This window comes from Tachysurus vachellii, chromosome 7, assembly GCF_030014155.1.
Source record: "Tachysurus vachellii isolate PV-2020 chromosome 7, HZAU_Pvac_v1, whole genome shotgun sequence".
NCBI classification, from domain to species: domain Eukaryota; kingdom Metazoa; phylum Chordata; class Actinopteri; order Siluriformes; family Bagridae; genus Tachysurus; species Tachysurus vachellii.
The window spans coordinates 15,208,910-15,231,514 of NC_083466.1; the positions used below are offsets into that span (position 1 = coordinate 15,208,910).

The 22,605-nt window shown below is 38.1% G+C and overlaps 1 protein-coding gene and 1 long non-coding RNA gene across 3 annotated transcripts in view; both read right to left on the minus strand.

Annotated features, from left to right (window-relative positions):
- Positions 1-1,414: 1,414 nt before the first annotated feature.
- On the minus strand, positions 1,415-2,610 carry LOC132847968 (uncharacterized). Its single transcript, XR_009648687.1, has 4 exons — positions 2,592-2,610; positions 2,205-2,315; positions 1,981-2,121; positions 1,415-1,684 (listed from the first exon to the last, which is right to left on the minus strand). It is a non-coding gene; the product is annotated as an uncharacterized LOC132847968 (long non-coding RNA).
- An 8,933-nt stretch (positions 2,611-11,543) lies between these two features.
- The window catches only part of si:dkey-9k7.3 (circularly permutated Ras protein 1), a 17,598-nt gene continuing 6,536 nt past the window's right edge, over positions 11,544-22,605 (minus strand). The window contains exons 6-20 of one of the 2 annotated variants that reach the window (XM_060874593.1): positions 21,148-21,245; positions 20,774-20,974; positions 20,584-20,634; positions 19,959-20,048; positions 19,505-19,656; positions 18,203-18,284; positions 17,680-17,792; positions 17,427-17,511; positions 16,451-16,557; positions 16,038-16,147; positions 15,661-15,772; positions 15,436-15,576; positions 15,064-15,157; positions 12,303-12,350; positions 11,546-12,216 (exon numbers count right to left, since the gene is read on the minus strand). In XM_060874593.1, coding sequence (XP_060730576.1) covers positions 12,121-12,216; positions 12,303-12,350; positions 15,064-15,157; positions 15,436-15,576; positions 15,661-15,772; positions 16,038-16,147; positions 16,451-16,557; positions 17,427-17,511; positions 17,680-17,792; positions 18,203-18,284; positions 19,505-19,656; positions 19,959-20,048; positions 20,584-20,634; positions 20,774-20,974; positions 21,148-21,245 — 1,580 coding nt within the window. In that variant the 3' untranslated portion in view covers positions 11,546-12,120. Of the gene's footprint in view, positions 12,217-12,302; positions 12,351-15,063; positions 15,158-15,435; positions 15,577-15,660; positions 15,773-16,037; positions 16,148-16,450; positions 16,558-17,426; positions 17,512-17,679; positions 17,793-18,202; positions 18,285-19,504; positions 19,657-19,958; positions 20,049-20,583; positions 20,635-20,773; positions 20,975-21,147; positions 21,246-22,605 lie in introns of both variants that reach the window. The other variant, XM_060874594.1, reaches the window with a different exon arrangement.

Genomic DNA, 22,605 nt, shown 5'->3' on the forward strand with positions numbered 1-22,605 from the left:
ATAGTTTGACTGCTGGTTGACTGAGGAAGCATTCTTCCTGTCCTTTGGACTAATTCTGCTTATAAACCATGGAGGCACAAGCAGAGAAGACATATGGGAAAATCAGCAAGAAAAGAAGATGGTTGCAGTGTTGCAGACTTTCCTGCAGTCAAAAACATTCTGGAAGAATTATGACCAGCATTCCACTTTCACATACACACAAAACAAATATTGTAGCTGCTCAGGTTGTGAATACATTCGTGTATTAGCGGTTTTGTGTGCGTGCATAGTTAGAAGGACACATGGCCTGGTAGTAGGAATATAAACAATGGCTCCATTCCCAAGATTAGATTCAAATTTCAAATGTTCTTCATCCCCACTCAGAACTTAGCAAGTAGCATTGCACATAATACACGAAACAGTAATCGTTACTGGACGCCTTCCTTTGGCTTGGTTTATTCATATACCACATGGTTTCCCGCAGCACGTTGCGGCCCGCCTAAGCTGGGAAACCCTACCGCCTTAACTAAGTCGCCCAAAAAAAAATTCCGCTGCACAAAAGGCCGTCAAGTGCATCTCGGAGAATAGCGCGGACGCGCTTCACACTGCGAGCGGGCACGCGCGCCACACGGCCGAAATGAGAGACAGACGTGGTCCGTCACTGTCTGGAGGATAACTAGCCAGTTGATAAAATGCGTGTCCGCAAAATTTTGAATGTTGTTTTGCACTCATTTATTATTATGTGTTATTTAAATTTTATATTTAGTGTTAAATAAATAATTGTTAAATGTAGTACAGAGTCTGTGGTCTATCTCACAAAGAAGCGCCGACTGCCCCCCCCCAACCATATAACATGGATAGACAGATCCATGTAACAAGGATAGATTCCATGTTCTTAAATCTAATTAGCTTTTAAAAGCTTTGACACACTGAAAATCTGAGGTTTTTGAAGCCAGATAATCAAAATAGTTTATTAAAATATTTTATATACACAAATAATTTTTGTATCATTTTACATTCATTATTAGTCCCCTGCAGCAAAATCCAGATCAGTCAGTGAATGAATATTTATTGAAATATGACTTTTTTAAGAATTAAAAGGAACATTTCTTAATGAAATACTAACTAATAATAATAATAAATACATAAATAAATACATAAATAATAATAAACACATTAAAACAATGCATTCAATTAGGACCTATATATATATATATATATATATATATATATATATATATATATATATATATATATATATATATATATATATACAATTCAACTAGCACTTTCTTCCCTGTTTGTTGTATGTGTGTAATAAAAAAAAATGAAGAGTGATTTTAGCTCATGGTATCTTAAGTCTGTAACCTAATGAACCAGAGGTAATGTATTTAATGATGGAGACTTAAAGGCATTTTTATACATTGCTCTGGATAAGGGCATCTGCCAAATGCTGTAAATGTAAATGTACAGTTATATATTGCACTAAAGTCCTGGATAAACAACATTTCATCCAAGTGCATACAAGCTATAGAGAGGAACAACAATAAAAATCTTTGTACTTATAAAATATAAATATGTTTAACTGTTTGAGAAGAACTTTGTTCTGACCTTTGTATCAGGGTTCAGGTCTTCACAGATCATACTCATGGTACTGATCCAATTTCCATAGATACTCTCTTCTTTAGGACTTGGCTTCTGTTCACTGTTTGACACATTAAATAAGGGTTAAAAGTGTACAATCAAGTTAAAACACACTAACTTATACATACAGTGATACCAATTAAAATTTAAGACTGCAATAAAATTTGTTCATTAGTATTAAGCACAGGCTTAAAGGCTCATGGTCTCTTAAGTATGTAACCTAGTGAACCAGAGTTAATGTATCCAATGAAAGAGACTTACTGTAAGCACTTTTGTACGTCACTATGGATAAGGGAGTCTGGCAAATGCTGTAAATGTAAATGCGCCATTTCAGCACAACCCGCCACACAAACATACCTGATGTCTCTGAGGAGGTCCTGCTGGGCTTTGAGTTGACTTTGAGCTTCCTGGATCCTGCCCTCCATGGTGAGGCGGGCACATAGCTGGGCACAGTGAGCACCCAAAACAGCCATGTTCAGGCTCCCTGCCCACACCCAGCTATAGATAAAGAAACTATGTGAATTCTTGCTAAACTGGATTCAATTTTCACAATTTTTGTGCATGTTTGTATGCAGAGCTACCTGCTAGTGGTCACACGCTTCTGCTGAGTGATGACTCTGGTGACTTTTTTAAATCTCGAGTTTTAAAAGACAGCTGAAGCTGGAAAGGAACTCTGTCTCTTCTCTGAAAACCTGCAAACATAGGTGCATTTCATATTTTATTTTATACTCCAGCAAGGCTTAATGAAGTGAAAATTAATTAAATATAAGTAAAATTTATGACAAGAGCAAACAAAGTCAAATTTATGACAAGAGTAAACAAATCTGCTAGATTGCTGTAAAAAGTAAAACAAGCAAACAAACAAATAAATACAATTTGAAATAACCAGTTTATAGGATGGCAATCCAACTTTTTAAGCATTCTGTGAAATCTGTTTATACTTGAAATAATATTTTCTCTTCACTCACCCTCAACTCTGTCTGTTTTACAGAGTCCAGCCAGTTTTACTAAAATGTCAATAACTCAAGAACTAAATGAGCTATCAACACCAAACTTGGGACACATGTGAAAGAGGTCAAACTGAGGTCACAGTTCAAAAACCGCCACTTGGCCACTTGGTGGCGCTATAACGGAAAAAATCACTAAAAACAGCCCTTTTTAAAAAAAAAAAGCCCTCTAGCGCCACCAACAGTCCAAAAATACAATTTTGTGCTGACTCGTAAGGCAAAGTCTCAGAATCAGAATCTTAAGAATTCGCTCACTTTGTGTATGTGACTTGCGGGTCACTCGTTCTGCATCTGGATGCTTGTGTTTCTTCGCTTTATGGATATGACTGTTTATTTTAGGGAAAACTGGACAGGTGAGTACTTCACATGACATATATTGTGGCACCCTCTGTAGCATGACATATGTAGCATGACATGACATATATTGTGGCACCCTCTGTAACTTGCGGGTCACTTTGTGTATGTGAAAATCCTTTAAGGCCTTAAACTCCCTAAAGGCCTTAAGCGCTTGAACCCGGGAAATGCTGCTTGCAGCTTTAATTATCATTATTATTATTATTATTATTATTATTATTATTATTATTATTTTTATTCCACCCTAGAAACGATCGTGCAGCCCAAACCGTAAGGCCTAGAGAGCTCAAACTTGGTCAAATGGTAGTACTGGTCACAGTTACTCAGGGCCAAAAACTCAGCGGAATCGACCAATCTGGGGCGCTTCAGCGCCCCTCAACGCGTTTGTGCTCATAGCTCCTAAACCAACAGTCCAAAAACCCAATTTTGTGCTGACTCGTAACGCAAAGTCTCAGAATCAGAATCAGAATCAGAATCAGAAAGGTCTTTATTGCCTTTAAGTATGTACCGATATGACTTTGTTTATTTTGGGGAAAACTGGACAGGTGAGTATTTCACATGACATACAGTATATTGTGCAACACATTGGTAAGCTTTTCTGTATTAGAGACACTAGGTTAGGAGCGGGTGCCACCCTCTGTAACTTGCGGGTCACTTTGTGTATTTGAAAATCCTTTAAGGCCTTAAACTCCCTAAAGGCCTTAAACGCTTGAACCAGGGAAATGCTGCTTTAATTATTATTATTATTATCATTATTATTATTTCGTTTGAACAACCATATGCAGCACAGAAGTTCGGCTTTCCATCACTGGAAAATGGCGCACATGGAGAGATCATATAGTTAGCGCAGCCAATAGGAAGTGCGCGCACATTAGCGCAGGATTTAACTTAAACAACCCTCGAACTTTAATTCTTAAAAGTTTAAGTTGACATATTGAACTGTCTGTGGATACCAGCAGCAAATAACCTGCATTCCCTTTTTGAGGATTTATGGTGTTGTTGCCTTTCCAGTGCACCTGTAGTCATTTTCATTTTCACTTAAGCAGGTAAAGGTGATTCACAATCACTTATGGGTCGTATCTTTAATTTGGGGATCGATTTACTTTAATTGACCTGCTGTTGTGTTCCCTTAATTAGGGGTCAAGCCCCGAAGGGGCGTAGACACCTATTGTTATTGTTCTTCGTGTTCTTATTAGTGTTCTTTTTCTTCCGGCATTGAAGTCAATGGCAGCCCATAGAACCGTACGTAGGAAAGTTATGTAATTTGGCACACATGTAGAGGCCAGTCTTAGAAGTTACTATAGCAACTTTGGTGTGTCTAGCTCAAACCCTCTAGCGCTACCAACAGTCCAAATATCGAATTCTGTGCTGACTCGTAAGGCCTAGAGACAAAATTCTTGCATCAACAGAATCAGAATCAGAGGTCTTTATTGCCAAGTATGTTTTCACATACGAGGAACACACACACATTTACATACACATTTACACACACACACACACTTACACACACACACATTTACACAAACACATACACACACACTCACACTTACACACACCCATTTACTCACACTCGCACACACACTCACATACTCACACACACACTTATACTCACACACACACTCACACTTACACACACACTCACACAATTTTCACGTTAAGTTCAGTATTTTACGAATGCCATATCGTTACGAAACTTGGTATGGTTCGTCAGCGACATGTTCTGAGCGCATCTGATCGGCTTGACCCCGGTATCGCTGTTTGCAGCTATATTGTTTTAATTGCATTTTTTGGTGTGACGCAGTTGCGTGTTTTACTCTGATTGGACAGATCCATGCGCGCACTTATTAAATATTCACGAATTTGACGCGAACGTTCTAGAATTACGGCGCCTCCACTTGTTTATGTTTGTATTTACACGCTCGAGGTCCGCGCGTGCTTAAGTGTTTCCAAATAGTTTAAACACTTCTGATCAAAGGTGGAAACGAGGAATCTCCAGAAGGAGCCGAGATAATATCAGGTATTTTTGTAGGATATAATCATATATCAGAAATAATCTGATCGTGTAAGTCATATAGGCTTTTCGTATAGACCTTTTAAATTATTTTACACTCAGGAGGCGAGATAATTCTGGATAGCTGTTGTTAATGGGAACTTTTCTTTCTTTCTTTCTTTCTTTCGTTCTTTCTTTCTTTCTTTCTTTCTTGTTAGTTAGTTATTCATTTAACAAATCATTTATTAATGAAGATAGATGTGTTAGATAGCTGCCTTGTTTACTAGTTAGCGCTAGAGATCAACTGTCACAATCTAGTTATCAATATATGGATAACATTATATGGATAAACATTTATAGTTCAATAACACTGAGCTCTTATCTGTTGATTACAAATCATTTAGCTAGGATGGACGTCGACCGCAGAAACTTTCCCAGCAAGTTGTGGCATTTGGTGAATGATCCTCAGATTTGCTCAATCTGCTGGGATGACAGTGGGGAAGGAATACTGATCTGTCAGGAGGCCTTCAAAGCTGAAGTGCTATCTACATCCAACAAGCGGATGAACAAGTACTTCGAAACGAAAGACTTCATCAGTTTTGTTCGTCAGCTAAACCTGTACGGCTTCAGAAAAGTGCAACCAGACTATGAGATCTCAGGGAAGCAAGTCAGCACCATGCATCACTTTTCCAACCCCAACTTCAAACGGGATAACCCAGAGCTTCTGGTGAAGCTAAAGCGACTGACGCCTTCCAACAAGGCCAAGCTTGCCGCTGGGCCAGAAGTGTCGGACCAGTCAAGACGTTCAAATTATCCGATGCAGAATTCACCTGAGAACGCTGCTGTGGTCGGTCAGTATATGGACAGAACAAACTATAATTAATTCTTTCATTTATACATTCATTTATCTTTTAGTAACTACTTTTACCCTGGTCAGTTTCAAGGTGGCTCCAGAGCCTGTCAAAATAAAACTGGGTGCTTTGATTGGGATGCCAGCCCATCACATACATTCATAACTATGTGCAATTTATTAGCATAACCCATCTATTTTTTGGCATGCAAGGGGGAGTGTTCTTTGGATCTATACTGTGAAAACACTACCCACTACCCCACAACTGTAGTAGCTGAGCTAGCTCTAGTACTCAGAAAACCGTCCATTTAGGAAAGGTCAGTTTTGCATCAAGTATGGAATAAATGAAACAGACCAAGAGAAAAAAGTGCCAACTAGATAACTTTGTTGCCTTGGCATTCATCTGTACTTCTATTACTTTTTTTCATTAATGTATGAGTTGTCTCTGTCTGTCCATTTCATACTGTGTCTAGAATTTGCTATGAGCTTAATATATTTTAACTTTTATTGTGGAGCTACAAGATATGCGACTCATTTTCTTTTGCTCTACTGCAGATAATTCAACTCAGCATGTCATAGTGCCACCAATAGAGTAGCCAATAGGAAGCGCGCTCACATTAACGCAGGATTTAACTTAAAGAACCCTCAAACTTTAATTCTTATCTCTTAATTCTTAATTCTTAATTCTTAAATGATTCTTGGTTTGAAGAAATGATTCTTAATTCTTAAATTCTTGGTTTATCAAGATCCAGTGTGTGATCTTGATAAACCAAATTTACAAGTTGAAAATCTTTACTTAATACTGCACTAATCACAAAATCATAAAGTAAAAAGTTTAATTTGACAGTTTGATGAGAATCTTGCACACCAGTATCCTGTTGTTGGACTCTGGCAGTGCTCCTCCTGTTCCTCCTCACACCTAAGAGCAGATAGCATTTCTGCTGCTTTGTTGTTGACCTTCTGCGTCCCTGTTTAGTTCTCCTCGTGTAACAGATAAAAAGTAAGGAACTGTCTGTGGATGCCACCAGCAAAAATCCTGCATTCCCTTTTTGAGGATTTGTGGTAATGATGCCATTCCAGTGATCAGAAGCCTTTCCAAACTTAAATTTGGGGATTGATATACATTAATTGACTTGCTGTTGTAGTCCCTTAATGTTTTATAGCCTTTTTTAATTGGAGGGGATCTGAAATCTCAAAACAAAATATTCTCAAATAGCATCTTTTTTACGTTGACCTACAATTTATTAAACAGCAGGATTTTATTTTGTGATTGAATGAAGTCGCAGTCACTTGTTTTACTCTGGTTGGATAGATCCAAGCCCGCACTTATTGTATATTCATGTGTTTTCCAAGAACGTTCTAGAATAACCAGACGTCTGCTTTAGTTTTGAATTTTAACACTCAAGGTCCAAGCATGCTTAAGTTTTTACAAATAGTTTAAATACTTCTGATCATGGATGAAAATGAGGATTCTCCAGAAGGAGCTGAGATTCCAGATATTTGTATATGATCTAGTCGTATATCAGAAATAATCTGATCGTGTAAGTCATGTAGGCTATTCGTACAGACCATTTTTAAATTGTTTTATTTCTTTTTCACTCATGAGTCCAGCCAACTCTGCACAGCTGTTGCTAGCTTGTTGTTGATGGTCATTTTTTGACTCCTTAATCATTATTTATTTATTTACTTATTAATTTATTTATCCGATCATTTGATAAAAAAGATGGATGATTGTGTTAGATAGCTGCCTTGTTAACTAGTTAGTGCTAGAGATAAATTGTCACAATCTAGTTAGCAATTGTCTAGATGGATAAACATGTATAGTTCAATAACACTGAGCTCTTATCTGTTGATTACAAATCATTTAGGTGGCATGGAAGTCAATGAAATACTTCTCTCCGTCCGGATCAACCGCAGAAACTTTCCCAGAAAGTTGTGGCATTTGGTGAATGATCCTCAGATTTGCTCAATCTGCTGGGATGACAGTGGGGAAGGAATACTGATCTGTCAGGAGGCCTTCAAAGCTGAAGTGCTATCTACATCCAACAAGCGGATGAACAAGTACTTCGAAACGAAAGACTTCATTAGTTTTGTTCGTCAGCTAAACCTGTACGGCTTCAGAAAAGTGCAACCAGCCTATGAGGTCTCAGGGAAGCAAGTCAGCACCATGCATCACTTTTCCAACCCCAACTTCAAACGGGCTAACCCAGAGCTTCTGGTGAAGCTAAAGCGACTGACGCCTTCCAACAAGGCCAAGCTTGCCGCTGGGCCAGAAGTGTCGGACCAGTCAAGACGTTCCCATTATCCTATGCGGAATTCACCTGAGAACTCTGCTGTGGTTGGTCAGTATATGGGCAGGACAAACTATAATTCATTCTTTTATTTATATAAAAGAAAAATATATTTATGTATGATTTGTCTCTATCTGTTCAGGCACAGATTTTGTTGAGCATCAAGGAACTCCTTATCACCTGTACTCTCAGCAGGGGAAGTGGTCTGACACAACACCCCAAACCTCCCAGGCATTTGTAACAGCTCATGGTGATCCACGCCCTGAGTTCTGTCACTTCCAGACAGATTTTCCGTGGGCACATCCATCCATTCGAATGCAACAGGGCTTACGTTGTGCAGTGCCTGATTGGAATTTAGGTGCCTTCTTACCTCATTACTCACAATGCAGACCTGATGCACCAGGTAATGAATAGTTAATAGTTTAATTACCCTAAGACTAATAAGCAGCCCAGTTGCATGCTGCTGTAGCAAATACAATAGTATTGGGCATTAGTATGACATATGCTTGCATGCAATATTTGATGTAGCCCAGTCCAGTGTTTCACAATTTCAGTGTTGAGTATTAATAGGTTACAAATATTTGTCTAACCTCTATTTTTATCACTTTATCTATCCAACTTTTTCCCCAAAATATAGATTTCTAGGAAATATAAATTACGATGACATATATTATATTATCAGTCAATATAATTCTATTATATATTGTACACAAATTGTGCTTGCCTCATCTGTCTAGTCTCTAATAATGAGTGTAGTATAAAGCACAAAGAATGTAAAAATTACAGTAACAAATTTATACATTTATTTATAATATTTAGTTATGAATATTAACATTTTCAGAACATGGCTTTCCTTTATGTCTTTAGTTCCCCAAGCAGGCACTATAACCAGCAAGTCCCACAATGCCTTGCATATACTGCTTGTTATCAAAATGCAAGTGATTATTGCACACGGCAGTGCATTTAGTTTTGTATGTAAAATTCTTCATATATGGTGTTTAACCTTATGTTTAATAGTAAGTGTTATTTGTCGTGCTTCATGCACATGATTTCTGTTGATTTAATGGACCCTTAACATTTGTCAGAAGTCACTGTTTTGTGTTTGTTTTGTTGCAGAGTATCAGTGCTATATGCCAGTCTCCTTGGATTCAAACAGGCGCTGCTCCCAACAAGAAGTTGCCTCCTACACTCATTGTGGCTTTGATCCTGTGAGAGCTGAGAAATTTTTTTTAGTTTACATACTAATCAAAAGGAATTGTCATTGCAATTATTTTAGACTATGTAGCTACAATAAGGATTGATAGGAACGTAAATGTAAAACCGTAATGTGTGCTGTAACACAGTATTTTACCACTTATTGTCCAGGACTCTTCAGTCAGCCATGTCCGTTGCACTGGTCAGGATCCAAACTGGCAATCAGCTGATGATCCGGAGCCCAGGAAAAGTTACATGAACCTTGATACTTTTTTTCATAGTGGAAGATGAAATGCAGGTCAGATTATACAGAAAGTATTATTATGCAGTTAAGTCAGATAGACGATACCCTATCAAGAACACCACCTGTGCTAATAATAGACTTGGTGTAATATATGCCACAGTGTACAGTATGTACTATAAGGACCAAAATCTCTGTATCCATTACCAGGTTTATCACTTAACTCTGATAGTTCAAGGCCATATTCTGTGCTTCATTTTTAAATGGAAAATTCAAGGCCATATTTCATCTAAACACTAACGCGTGCTCCTAAAATGCACTGATGATTGTAGTTGTTTTACCAAACGGCAGTGATGCACCTTGATACAATTTTTATTTTGACTTTAAGATTGATTTTTTTTTTTTTTTTTTTACAAAAGTGCAAGGTAATAAAAAAAACACTAAAACCATAACCTAACCATAAATTGTTTGAAGTGTAAAAAAGCATGTGCAATCAGTCAGCTAGTGAATCTATACTATTTACTAAGCAACCTCTAGGATTAATCCTGTTCTTTGCACCTGCTTTAACATGAACACAGTTACAATTTTGTCAGTGTTTTTTAGTCACTGCTTGTCCATTTCAGTAAATACATATATGATGTACTGAGCCTGAATATCTCAGAAATGTTCTGATATGATCTTTGTTAAAATCTAGTCTAAGTAGTGCAAGTAGAGATTGATTGCATTGGAAGTGAGAACATCTCTGTAAGTGGTATCCAAATGTCATAGTGTGACCACCATGGCACCAAAACAAACTGTTTATAAGGTGATAGGTTTGAGATTATGCTACTGTATGTGATGCAAAGCATTAGTGTGTAAATGTGTGTGTTTGTTTTTTCCTCATTCAGGCTGCTGCTTTCATCTCTATTTAGACCACCAATGAGAAGTCACCTGGGAAGACAGTTAATTATCAAAACCATTGTATTGTATTTTTTGAATTATTTCTTTAATAAAAAGATAAATCCAAGATGTATCGAAAACATTAATATACCAATAGCTCTTATATTGTATAGTTTGACTGCTGGTTGACTGAGGAAGCATTCTTCCTGTCCTTTGGACTAATTCTGCTTATAAACCATGGAGGCACAAGCAGAGAAGACATATGGGAAAATCAGCAAGAAAAGAAGATGGTTGCAGTGTTGCAGACTTTCCTGCAGTCAAAAACATTCTGGAAGAATTATGACCAGCATTCCACTTTCACATACACACAAAACAAATATTGTAGCTGCTCAGGTTGTGAATACATTCGTGTATTAGCGGTTTTGTGTGCGTGCATAGTTAGAAGGACACATGGCCTGGTAGTAGGAATATAAACAATGGCTCCATTCCCAAGATTAGATTCAAATTTCAAATGTACTTCATCCCCACTCAGAACTTAGCAAGTAGCATTGCACATAATACACGAAACAGTAATCGTTACTGGACGCCTTCCTTTGGCTTGGTTTATTCATATACCACATGGTTTCCCGCAGCACGTTGCGGCCCGCCTAAGCTGGGAAACCCTACCGCCTTAACTAAGTCGCCCAAAAAAAATTCCGCTGCACAAAAGGCCGTCAAGTGCATCTCGGAGAATAGCGCGGACGCGCTTCACACTGCGAGCGGGCACGCGCGCCACACGGCCGAAATGAGAGACAGACGTGGTCCGTCACTGTCTGGAGGATAACTAGCCAGTTGATAAAATGCGTGTCCGCAAAATTTTGAATGTTGTTTTGCACTCATTTATTATTATGTGTTATTTAAATTTTATATTTAGTGTTAAATAAATAATTGTTAAATGTAGTACAGAGTCTGTGGTCTATCTCACAAAGAAGCGCCGACTGCCCCCCCCCCCCAACCATATAACATGGATAGACAGATCCATGTAACAAGGATAGATTCCATGTTCTTAAATCTAATTAGCTTTTAAAAGCTTTGACACACTGAAAATCTGAGGTTTTTGAAGCCAGATAATCAAAATAGTTTATTAAAGTATTTTATATACACAAATAATTTTTGTATCATTTTACATTCATTATTAGTCCCCTGCAGCAAAATCCAGATCAGTCAGTGAATGAATATTTATTGAAATCTGACTTTTTTTAAGAATTAAAAGGAACATTTCTTAATGAAATACTAACTGCTTTGAAAGCCCAAATTTTGCCCAAAACTGACAGACCTTTTAACGATCTCATTAATAAAAGAATGAGACAATGAGGCAATGTCTGAATTATGTCCTAGTCCAAACAGTGTAACGAGAAAAACATTGTATACACTACTACTACTACTACTACTACTACTACTAATAATAATAATAATAATAATAATAATAATAAATACATTAAAACAATGCATTCAATTAGGACCTATAGATATATATATATGGTTGTATGTAGTCTCCATAATTTAGTAAATGGTCTTAACAGAGATTGCCACCTCTTGCAGTATACAAGATAAAATATTCCATTATTGATACACAAAGACATCAGACTGTTTTCTGGTCTGTTGTTAATCATGTTACTTACTACTGTTCTGACAATAAATCCACCTTCTTTTCAACTTTCTAATATAGCTGCTTTCTCCTGCCTCTGGCCCACACTTGTCACCCTCTTCATCTGATACACCACTTCTGCTGCCTCATCTGACAAACCCTGCAAAAAAGAAAATCTGCTGAGCCAAACAGCAGTGAGCATGAAAGAAAGATAGAGAGAGAAGTACTTAACCTTCCAGAACATACGGTGGAAAGTCTTTGTGTGGCACAAATGGTGGTGCTGCTTCTGTTGGCCTGAAGAAAGTAAAGAAGGGGAAATTTCACTATCACCACCACCATGACATTTATGGCATTTAGCAGACACCCTTATCTAGAGTGATTTCAATTAATTTAATTGAGCAATTGCCCAGCAATGGCAGCATGGTGGACCTGGGGTTCAAAACCATGACCTTCTGACCAGTAGTCTAACACCTTAACCACTGAGCAACCACATCCCATGACCTGATAGCAATGCACCAAAAGATTTTCATCTCCTGTGCATGAGCATATCAACACAGACAAACATCTGGTGTCACAGTGGAAATCAAAGACACGAATTAATGGATTTTTTTTTTATTTATTTGAATTTAAGTTCAGTAGTAAAATGACATTTAAAAAGGTTGTTGGATGATTTGTTAAAATAATGATTGATCAAGCTGCTTATACACTTACGCATGCACACTTGAGCTACACTACTGAATAGTTTGCACTTTATGTAGTCTTGTGAGAAAGTGTAAGAAATCACAACTTGATGCAGATTTGCAGACTTTTATCTTACACGCATGGCCAAGACCTCCTTCTACAAGGAAAATCCTAAAGCTTCGCACAAGACCCTCATAAACGCCACAACATCATCTCTTCTCTACTCAACCCCCCAGCTCCACCTGCTTCATCGTTCCTTGACTGCAGAAGACTTTGTTTCTTTTTACCATGAGAAGATTGAGAAAATCTGCAGGACCTTCGCATCTGCCCTGACTGCACCTACATTTCAGTCAGGATTACCCTACTCCCCTTCGTTGCCGCATTTCTCAACCATAGCAGCAGAAGAGATTTTACAACTCATGGGGTCTTGCAAACCTACCACCTGCCTTTTGAATCCACTCACTTCCACTATGCTCCAGAACATCTCTCAAGACCTTCTGCCCTTCATTACCACTATTATCAATGGATCCATAACAACCTGTCATGTACCAACTACCTTCAAGAGAGCAAGGGTTATTCCCATCCTGAAGAAACCTGCTCTGGATCCATTAGACATCAGTAACTACAGACTACAGGTATCACTTCTCTCTTTTCTTTTAAAAATTCTTGAACGCGTTGTATATAATCAACCTCCAGGATCCCAACCAGTCTGGCTTTACAGCAGCACATTCAACAGAGACAACCCTTTTGGATGTCTCTGAGAAACTACATGCTGCTAGACCAGTTCTAGCAGTTCTACAGCTGCTCCAAGCAGACTCTCCACTGGTGTCCCACAGGGCTTAATACATGGTCCTCTTCTTTTCTTCCTGAATACTCACTCTCTTGGTAAAGTTATTTCCTCACACAGGTTCTTTTACAACTGCTATACCGATGATACACAACTTATCTTCTCTTTCCCACCCTCAATAAGGGAAGTCGTGGCCTAATGGTTAGAGAGTCTGACTCCTAACCCTAAGGTTGTGGGTTCAAGTCTCTGGCCGGCCACGACTGAGGTGCCCTTGAGCAAGGCAAAGACCCCCCACCCCCCACCGCTCCCCGGGCGCCGCAGCATAAATGGCTGCCCACTGCTCCGGGTGTGTGTTCACGGTGTGTGTGTTCACTGCTGTGTGTGCGCACTTTGGATGGGTTAAACGCAGAGAACAAATTCTGAGTATGGGTTACCATACTTAGCCGTATGTCACGTCACTTTCGTCACTTCACGTCACTCAGATACCACAGCCTCTGTTCGGATCTCAGCATGTCTGGCAGACATATCATTGTGGATGATTGTCAGTTGAAGCTCAATCGTAGCAAAACTGAACTGCTGATCATCCTAGATGATTCATTCCCTGGTCATGATCTTGCAATACCCCTTCATAATGATCTGATCTCCCCTTCAGTCACAGCTTGCAACCTTGGGGTAACCATGGACACTCAACTGTCCTTTTCCATTTTTGTCCACACAGGCTGCTCAGGTACTTGTTCAGTCTCTTGTCATCTCAAGACTGGACTATTGTAACTCTCTGCTGACAGGTCTACCTATGAATGCTATTCGTCCTCTGCAAATGATCCAGAATGCAGAATGCAGTTGACTTGTTTTCAACCTGCCTAAGTTCACACATGCCATCCTGCTGCTATGATCCCTCCGCTGGCTTCCAGTAGCTGCATGCTTTAGATTCAAAACACTGATGCTTGCCTAAAAATCCAAAAATGGACCAGTTTCCTCTTACCTCAAAGCTCTTATCACTCCTTGCACTGCACCTCACACCCTCAAAGCTAAAAGCACTGCTCAACTGGTCCCACCATCTCTCAGGGTAGGAGGTAAATATACAACAAGACTCTTTTCTGTTCTGGCACCATGGTGTTGGAATGAACTTCCCCTAGGGGTCCAGACAGCTGAGTCACTGGCTATTTTCAAACGGCGGTTAAAGACCTACTTACTCATGAAACACTTCAACTAGCACTTTCTTCCCAGTTTGTTGTATGTGTGTAATTAAAAAAAAATGAAGAGTGATTTTAGCTCATGGTATCTTAAGTCTGTAACCTAATGAACCAGAGGTAATGTATTTAATGATGGAGACTTAAAGGCATTTTTATACATTGCTCTGGATAAGGGCATCTGCCAAATGCTGTAAATGTAAATGTACAGTTATATATTGCACTAAAGTCCTGGATAAACAACATTTCATCCAAGTGCATACAAGCTATAGAGAGGAACAACAATAAAAATCTTTGTACTTATAAAATATAAATATGTTTAACTGTTTGAGAAGAACTTTGTTCTGACCTTTGTATCAGGGTTCAGGTCTTCACAGATCATACTCATGGTACTGATCCAATTTCCATAGATACTCTCTTCTTTAGGACTTGGCTTCTGTTCACTGTTTGACACATTAAATAAGGGTTAAAAGTGTACAATCAAGTTAAAACACACTAACTTATACATACAGTGATACCAATTAAAATTTAAGACTGCAATAAAATTTGTTTATTAGTATTAAGCACAGGCTTAAAGGCTCTTGAACCAGAGTTAATGTATCCAATGAAAGAGACTTACTGTAAGCACTTTTGTACGTCACTATGGATAATGGAGTCTGGCAAATGCTGTAAATGTAAATGTAAATGCGCCATTTCAGCACAACCCGCCACACAAACATACCTGATGTCTCTGAGGAGGTCCTGCTGGGCTTTGAGTTGACTTTGAGCTTCCTGGATCCTGCCCTCCATGGTGAGGCGGGCACATAGCTGGGCACAGTGAACACCCAAAACAGCCATGTTCAGGCTCCCTGCCCACACCCAGCTATAGATAAAGAAACTATGTGAATTCTTGCTAAACTGGATTCAATTTTCACAATTTTTTGTGCATGTTTGTATGCAGAGCTACCTGCTGGTGGTCACACGCTTCTGCTGAGTGATGACTCTGGTGACTTTTTTTAAATCTCGAGTTTTAAAAGACAGCTGAAGCTGGAAAGGAACTCTGTCTCTTCTCTGAAAACCTGCAAACATAGGTGCATTTCATATTTTATTTTATACTCCAGCAAGGCTTAATGAAGTGAAAATTAATTAAATATAAGTAAAATTTATGACAAGAGCAAACAAAGTCAAATTTATGACAAGAGTAAACAAATCTGCTAGATTGCTGTAAAAAGTAAAACAAGCAAACAAACAAATAAATACAATTTGAAATAACCAGTTTATAGGATGGCAATCCAACTTTTTAAGCATTCTGTGAAATCTTTTGTGAATTTTCTCTTCACTTACCCTCAACTCTGTCTGGTTTGACAGCAAACTGGAAAGTGATCTCCACTTCACTTGTAACATTTCCAATCTCTCTAACCAGCCTATGGTTGTCCTCCTCAAAAGGGTAATACCTGCAAGACCAAAAAATGATTAATTCAGGTGGAAGCGCCCTATAGAAAGTGTACCAGAAACAGAAAAAATACAGTATAGAAAACTCTACTATTATTCGATTATTAAGTAAAAATAATCATCATCTTGAATGCAGGTTAGTTTAAGTTTCAATTCCTCACCCTTAACAACTGCTAATTTCATGAATAGTCAGATATAATGTGTTGTATCCAGGCTTATTAGAATTCTTTCTTATCAAAACACAAATAAAGTGTTTGATCCAACTTGCAAATTAGAAGATCCTTATAGAATGAACTGATACTCACACGCCCTTAGGTGCAAGCAGGGTGGCTTCAACATTAGTGGCTAAGACATTGTCAGCCAGTGCAGTCTGGATTTCTGATCCAACTGTACAAATGTTGACTCTGTTGATCTGGAGACAGAAAATAGTGCACATATGCAACTGTAAGATGCACTGTCCTGATTTATATCCTGTTTGAAGAACCTTAACAATAATCAAAAGGTTGTACTTAGGAAATGTCAGTTATAGTTTAAAGCAGCAGTAGTTAAATACAGAACCTCAGTTTATGGATTTAATTTGTTCCAAGAGTCTGTTCGTCATGCAATTTGTTCGTATTGAACAAATTGGAATAATTTCCCATAGGGAAATATTTCCCATAGGAAATAATGTAAAAATATTCATTTAAAAAAATTATTTACAATTGTAAGTAAGTTTTTTGTCCCTAATGCACCTGAAATACAATAGCAATGATTTTCGTGAACCCTTTCACTGTATCTACAGCCTTTATTTCATCCTTCTTCTTGAAAATGGTGCAGATTGTAGATGCAGTCTGGTTATAAAACCGTGAAAGGTCAGTCAAACAAACACCAGGCTCATGCTTCACAATTATTACTTTTTCATTTCCAAAATAATTGTCTCCTTCTCAATTGTCTCCTACTCACTACCGTATGTAAAATTCACAACTTTTGGTGAATAAATAAAATAAAACATTATTGGTAATCCATTTATTTTTATATTTAGATTATAGTGTAATATTGTGATATAGGAATTTATGCAACAATTAGTTCTGGTCCACTAACGGAGGTGATTATATTTAGTAACATAAATCATTTAATTGTTGTATAAAACCTCATTCATAAAAAATAAATAAATAAATAAATGAATGAATATTATGCACACCAGCACTCACTTATGATTTTTTGATTGATGGAAATTTTAAAATTAGATACAGAGGATATTTATAAATGGCATGTGCTATATGTGGTGTTTTGCTCACTCACCCTGCCTCCTGTGTGGTCAGCTAATTTTCCCACTTCAGCAAGGCTGCAATCCTCTTCCTCAAATGTCATCACTGACACAATCACTCTGCAGAAAACCACAGTGAAAACCACATTTAGTTAATGTCTAGACTACTATTAATATTTATAATTTAAAAAAAAAAAATTTAAATGCACTGGCTGGGCCAATTTTAGCACATTTATACTTGTACCTAATAATCGGAAATTCTGATTACAGAAGAGGTTTGTGACTCACCCTCTTTCTGCTGCTTGACTGGCTAACTGGTTGTAGAAATATACTGAATCTGCACATTCTTGTTCTAACTGGCCCAGGCCGATGTTGGCCCGTCCATCTGTGCAAATTATGACCTACAAGCAAATATATAGAACATGACATAAAGAAAGAATAAAAAATTAAAGATAGTTCAACTTGAAATAAAATGGAGATTAAAAAGCATATTTAGACAATGAGCCAAGAAATGTTTACAATGCTAAGAAGAATGAAAGTTTAATTATCAGTTTAGCATTGTGCAAATTGCACTCTTAATTCATCACAATCCTGAGAAGGCACATTGTTTCAGTAACATAACTTACAGACAAATAAGTTTTGAGACTATCTGAGTCTTTCTTTGTCAAAGTAATACAAAAGGAAGTTAAATTCAGATACCAAACATGCTTTGCTTCACAGACTACATATGGCCTAAGTGAAATTTTTGGTAGTATTTTTTCCTTTAATATCACAAAATTATTGTTAATATTAGTACAAACTAAAAGCTCGCCTTTGAACCTGCAAACTGAGAGGCCATAGCAACAGAGATGAGTGCTGCAGGACCTAGTGCTGTGGCTCCATGCTCCCTCAATCTGGAATAACACAAAATAACCCAGATATTTTTTTTTAAAAAGGTGGATAGAGAAGTAGACAGAAGTGACCACAGTATAACATGTCAACAACATGAATCTCACAATGACTGATCATGTCAATATGCAGGAAACAAGCAATCATCCCTCATTCTCACAGTTAAGGACACTGCTGGTGGCTGTACATGCATTTATTTGAACTCCTCTGTTATGTATTGATTGCACATGGTGTCAAGGACATTTGTTCCCTGGTGTTCTAACAGTTTTATATATATATATATATAAAATAGCAATAGAGTATAGCAGACAAGAAATTAGAAGGTGCGAGGATTTATAGTACCATAGTAGTGAAAAAGAAACAGAAACCATATTTCTGTACAACCAACTTCCTCCCCCGCAGACTGACAAACAAAAATCTTGCTGAAAAATTAAACAATTTCCATGTAGCACCAAAAAGACAGGCACCCAGAAAGGTTTCTACTGTATGTAGAACCACGTAAATAATTTTAATGAAACCTTTTTTTTTTAAAACTAGGCCAACAATTATCCAAATATTTTATGAATAACTCTTTTTCAAGAGAGTACTTCTTAAAATAAAGAATTACAATATACACAATCCTCAAATCATCAACCCTGAACATGCAGCAGCAGTTAAAACAACTAAAAGATATCTGTAAATAAAAGACATTCTGAAATCAAATCACATCTAGCCAGGCATCAGAGGCTTTCATATGCCAACAGAGCTGCAACCATCACAAGTAACCTGACCCTAATAGTTTGATAACATGACAAGGTATTTTAATAAATGTTAAAATTTATCAGAACATCTACTCATGCCAGCTGATCAAAGGTCTGTTCAAGTGTTTTTCTCCTCATTGCTATAGACTGAGGAGAGCTAACTGACACACTGCATACTAACACACACACACACACACATACACACACACACACAAAGTAATGGTAGATACGCACCATTATTCAGTAACAGGACAAAGTTTTCTTTTTGTTGTCAATCATTTTTCCATCAACAACCAATGAATTAATGATAGACATGTAACTTCTCTTTAGTTTCTCTTTTTAATTATGTGCTAAAAGATCATTTCTGACATGCATTAAAGCATAACACCATTCTGATGGGCTGAGAGAGACAGGTGTAGAAAGAGTAAGAAGGTGAATGAGTAAAACTCGATATCTCAATGACAAATGTATAGACATCTACTCACTCTTTGATTCTTTGTGTGAGGCACTGGTGGGTCTCAGCAATGCAGTGTGGTGTGGTGTACTTTTCTCCTTGCTCTCTCACATGATCATAGTCTACTAAAGCCCAGTCCCGCAGACACAGAGGAACTCCAGTACCATCCCCATACACTGTCACCTGACAACACAAACCCGCACAGTGCTGACTTCTCATTGATAAACATTTGCAGGGATTTCTACTACACTTATGTTAACATTGATGACATTGATCTGATAAGAAATAGGGTATACTGGTGTATATATCAGAGTAGTTAATAAATGTTATGTGCTATGGAATGGGGTTAGGAGGTAAGGAATAGTCCAGATGAGGACTGGCAAATAGGTTATTATATTATGATGTGTGGTAGTACAGATGATGCAGAAGTATTTCTCTCTCTCTCTCTCTCTCTCTCTCTCTCTCTCTCTCATTTGTTTCTTTACCTCATCGTTAAAAGTGACAAGTGCTACCCGACGGTGTGGTGATGATTTATGCAGTGAGGACAGTGCCAACTGTAGCGCCTCTTGGACACCCTATAAAAACAATAAACAAATGGTCAATTGTCCATTCCTTCATCTTCAGTAACCTGCTCAAGGTCACAATGGGCCAGAAGCTTATCACAGGATCACAGGGCACAAGAGATGAGTACAACATAAAGAGTCAATTGATGACCATTATACACACATTCAAACAAACAGGGGCAAATTTTTGTTGCCAAAACACTTGCTTGCATGTTTTTGAAGGTGGGTGGCAACAGACAACCCAGAGGAACCCTGAGGACACAGAAAATCGTGTGAACCTGAAAACATAACTGAACTCAGGATCAAACTGGGCACCCCAGAGTTGTGAGATTACAACACTACCCACTTTACAACAACATCACCCAAGCAAGCATCAACAATTTGCAAATAGTTCAAATGTGGCAAATCTAAAACCAACCCCAGAATTAAACCTCAGCTTTAATTCTCCAAAAATAATAAGAAGACAGTTTATGCTTGGATATATATGGATATACTGGTAGCATTTACAGTTTTATATTGAAAGGATAGCAATAAAGTCACTGGTCACCTGCAATCGTGATACATAGGTGGGTGATCTCATGCTGTTACCAGGAGACACCTAAGTGAGTGACAGATTAAGAAAGAAACAAACAAAAATGGTGATGAAAGAGACAAAAAAACAGTTTCCTAAGAAGAGAAGACACAAGAAACATTGGATGGACGTATGAGAAAGCTTATAGACTATAAAAAAGAGTAACCTCTGATGTGACACTCATGCTACCAGAAATGTCCACACAGAAGACTACCAGCATGTCCTCTAGGTTTACATAGTCTGTGTCCATCTCCTCGTCTACATAGAGCACGTCTCTCCCTGGCGGGGTCCACAAAGGAGAACGGCCCATTTTTAACTCACTCTGAGAGAGGGCATTCTGATTACCGCAAAACTCACATGACCATGTCTAGAGAAAATGAATGAATATGAGAGAGAGACAGAGAGAGAGAGAGAGAGAGAGAGAGAGAGAGAGAGAGAGAGAGAGAGAGAGAGAGAGAGAGAGAGAGAAAATGAATTAATCTTCAAGTCTTATCTGTTTACACATTAGTTCTTTAAAAGTTTGATTTTGTAGTCACTTACTGATGTGATTGGGCCTGTTTGTGAGTTGCTCACAGAGGACATGATGGCTCTACATTTTGCACAGTGCACTGGTTTCTGAATGCTCTGTATACTGGATGCTGAGAAAAGGTCACTAATATTAGTTAATGAAGTAGAAAATAGTGCTCATTCATTAAAATATTTTTGGCTACAAATGTGCACCAACAAAGCAAATTAGTCTGATAATAATAATAATAATAATAATAATAATAATAATACCACCTAGGGACATGGACTCTAAGGTCAGAATAACATACATTGAGACACTCTAGGGTCAGAATAATATACCTGGGGACACTCTAATGTCAGAATAACATGCCTAGGGACACTCTAAGGTCAGAATAACATACCTTGTGACACTCTAGGGTCAGAATAATATACCTGGGGACACTCTAGGGACAGAATAACATGCTTAGGGACACTCTAAGGTCAGAATAATATACCTGGGGACACTCTAGGGACAGTATAACATGCTTAGGGACACTAGGGACACTCTAAGCTCAGAATAACATGCTTAGGGTCACTCTAGGGACATTCATAAAGGTCAGATTAACATACCTAGGGACACTCTAGGGACAGAATAACATGCTTAAGGACACTCTAAGGTCAGAATAACATACCTAGGGACACTCTAAGGTCAGAATAATATTCCTAGGAAATAATAATAATAATAATAATAATAATAAATATAGCTGCAAGCAGCGATACCGGGGTCAAGCCGATCAGATGCGCTCAGAACATGTCGCTGATGAACCATACTAAGTTTCGTAGCGATATAGCATTGTATTGGTAAAATACTGAACTTAACGTGAAAATTCAAAATGTGTGTGTGTAAGTGTGTGTAGGTGTGAGTGTGTGTGTAAGTGTGAGTGTGTGTGTGAGTGTGTGTGTAAGTGTGAATGTGTGAGTGTGTGTGTGTAAGTGTGAGTGTGAGTGTGTGTGTAAGTGTGAGTGTGAGTAAGTGTGCGAGTGTGAGTGTGTGTAAGTGTGAGTGTGTGCGAGTGTGAGTGAGTGAGTGTGTAACTGTGAGTGTGTGTATGTGAGTGTGAGTGAGTGTGAGTGAGTGTGCGAGTGTGAGTAAGTGTGCGAGTGTGAATGAGTGTGTGTGTGTAAATGTGTGTGTGTGTTCCTCGTATGTGAAAACATACTGTGTGTGTTCCTTGTATGTGAAAACATACTTGGCAATAAAGTGTGTGCGTGAGTGTGTCTGTGTGAGTGTGCATGTGTGTGTGTCTGTATGTCTGTGTGTGTGTGTGTGTGTGTGTGTGTGTGAGTGTGAGTGTGTGAGTGTCTGTGTGTGTGTGTGTGTGTGTGTGTGTGTGTGAGAGAGTGTGTGTGAGTGAGAGAGTGTGTGTGTGTAAATGTGTGTGTATGTGAGTGTGTGTGTGAGTATGTGAGTGTGCGAGTGTGTGTGTAAGAATTTTGCAAGAGTGTGTGTGT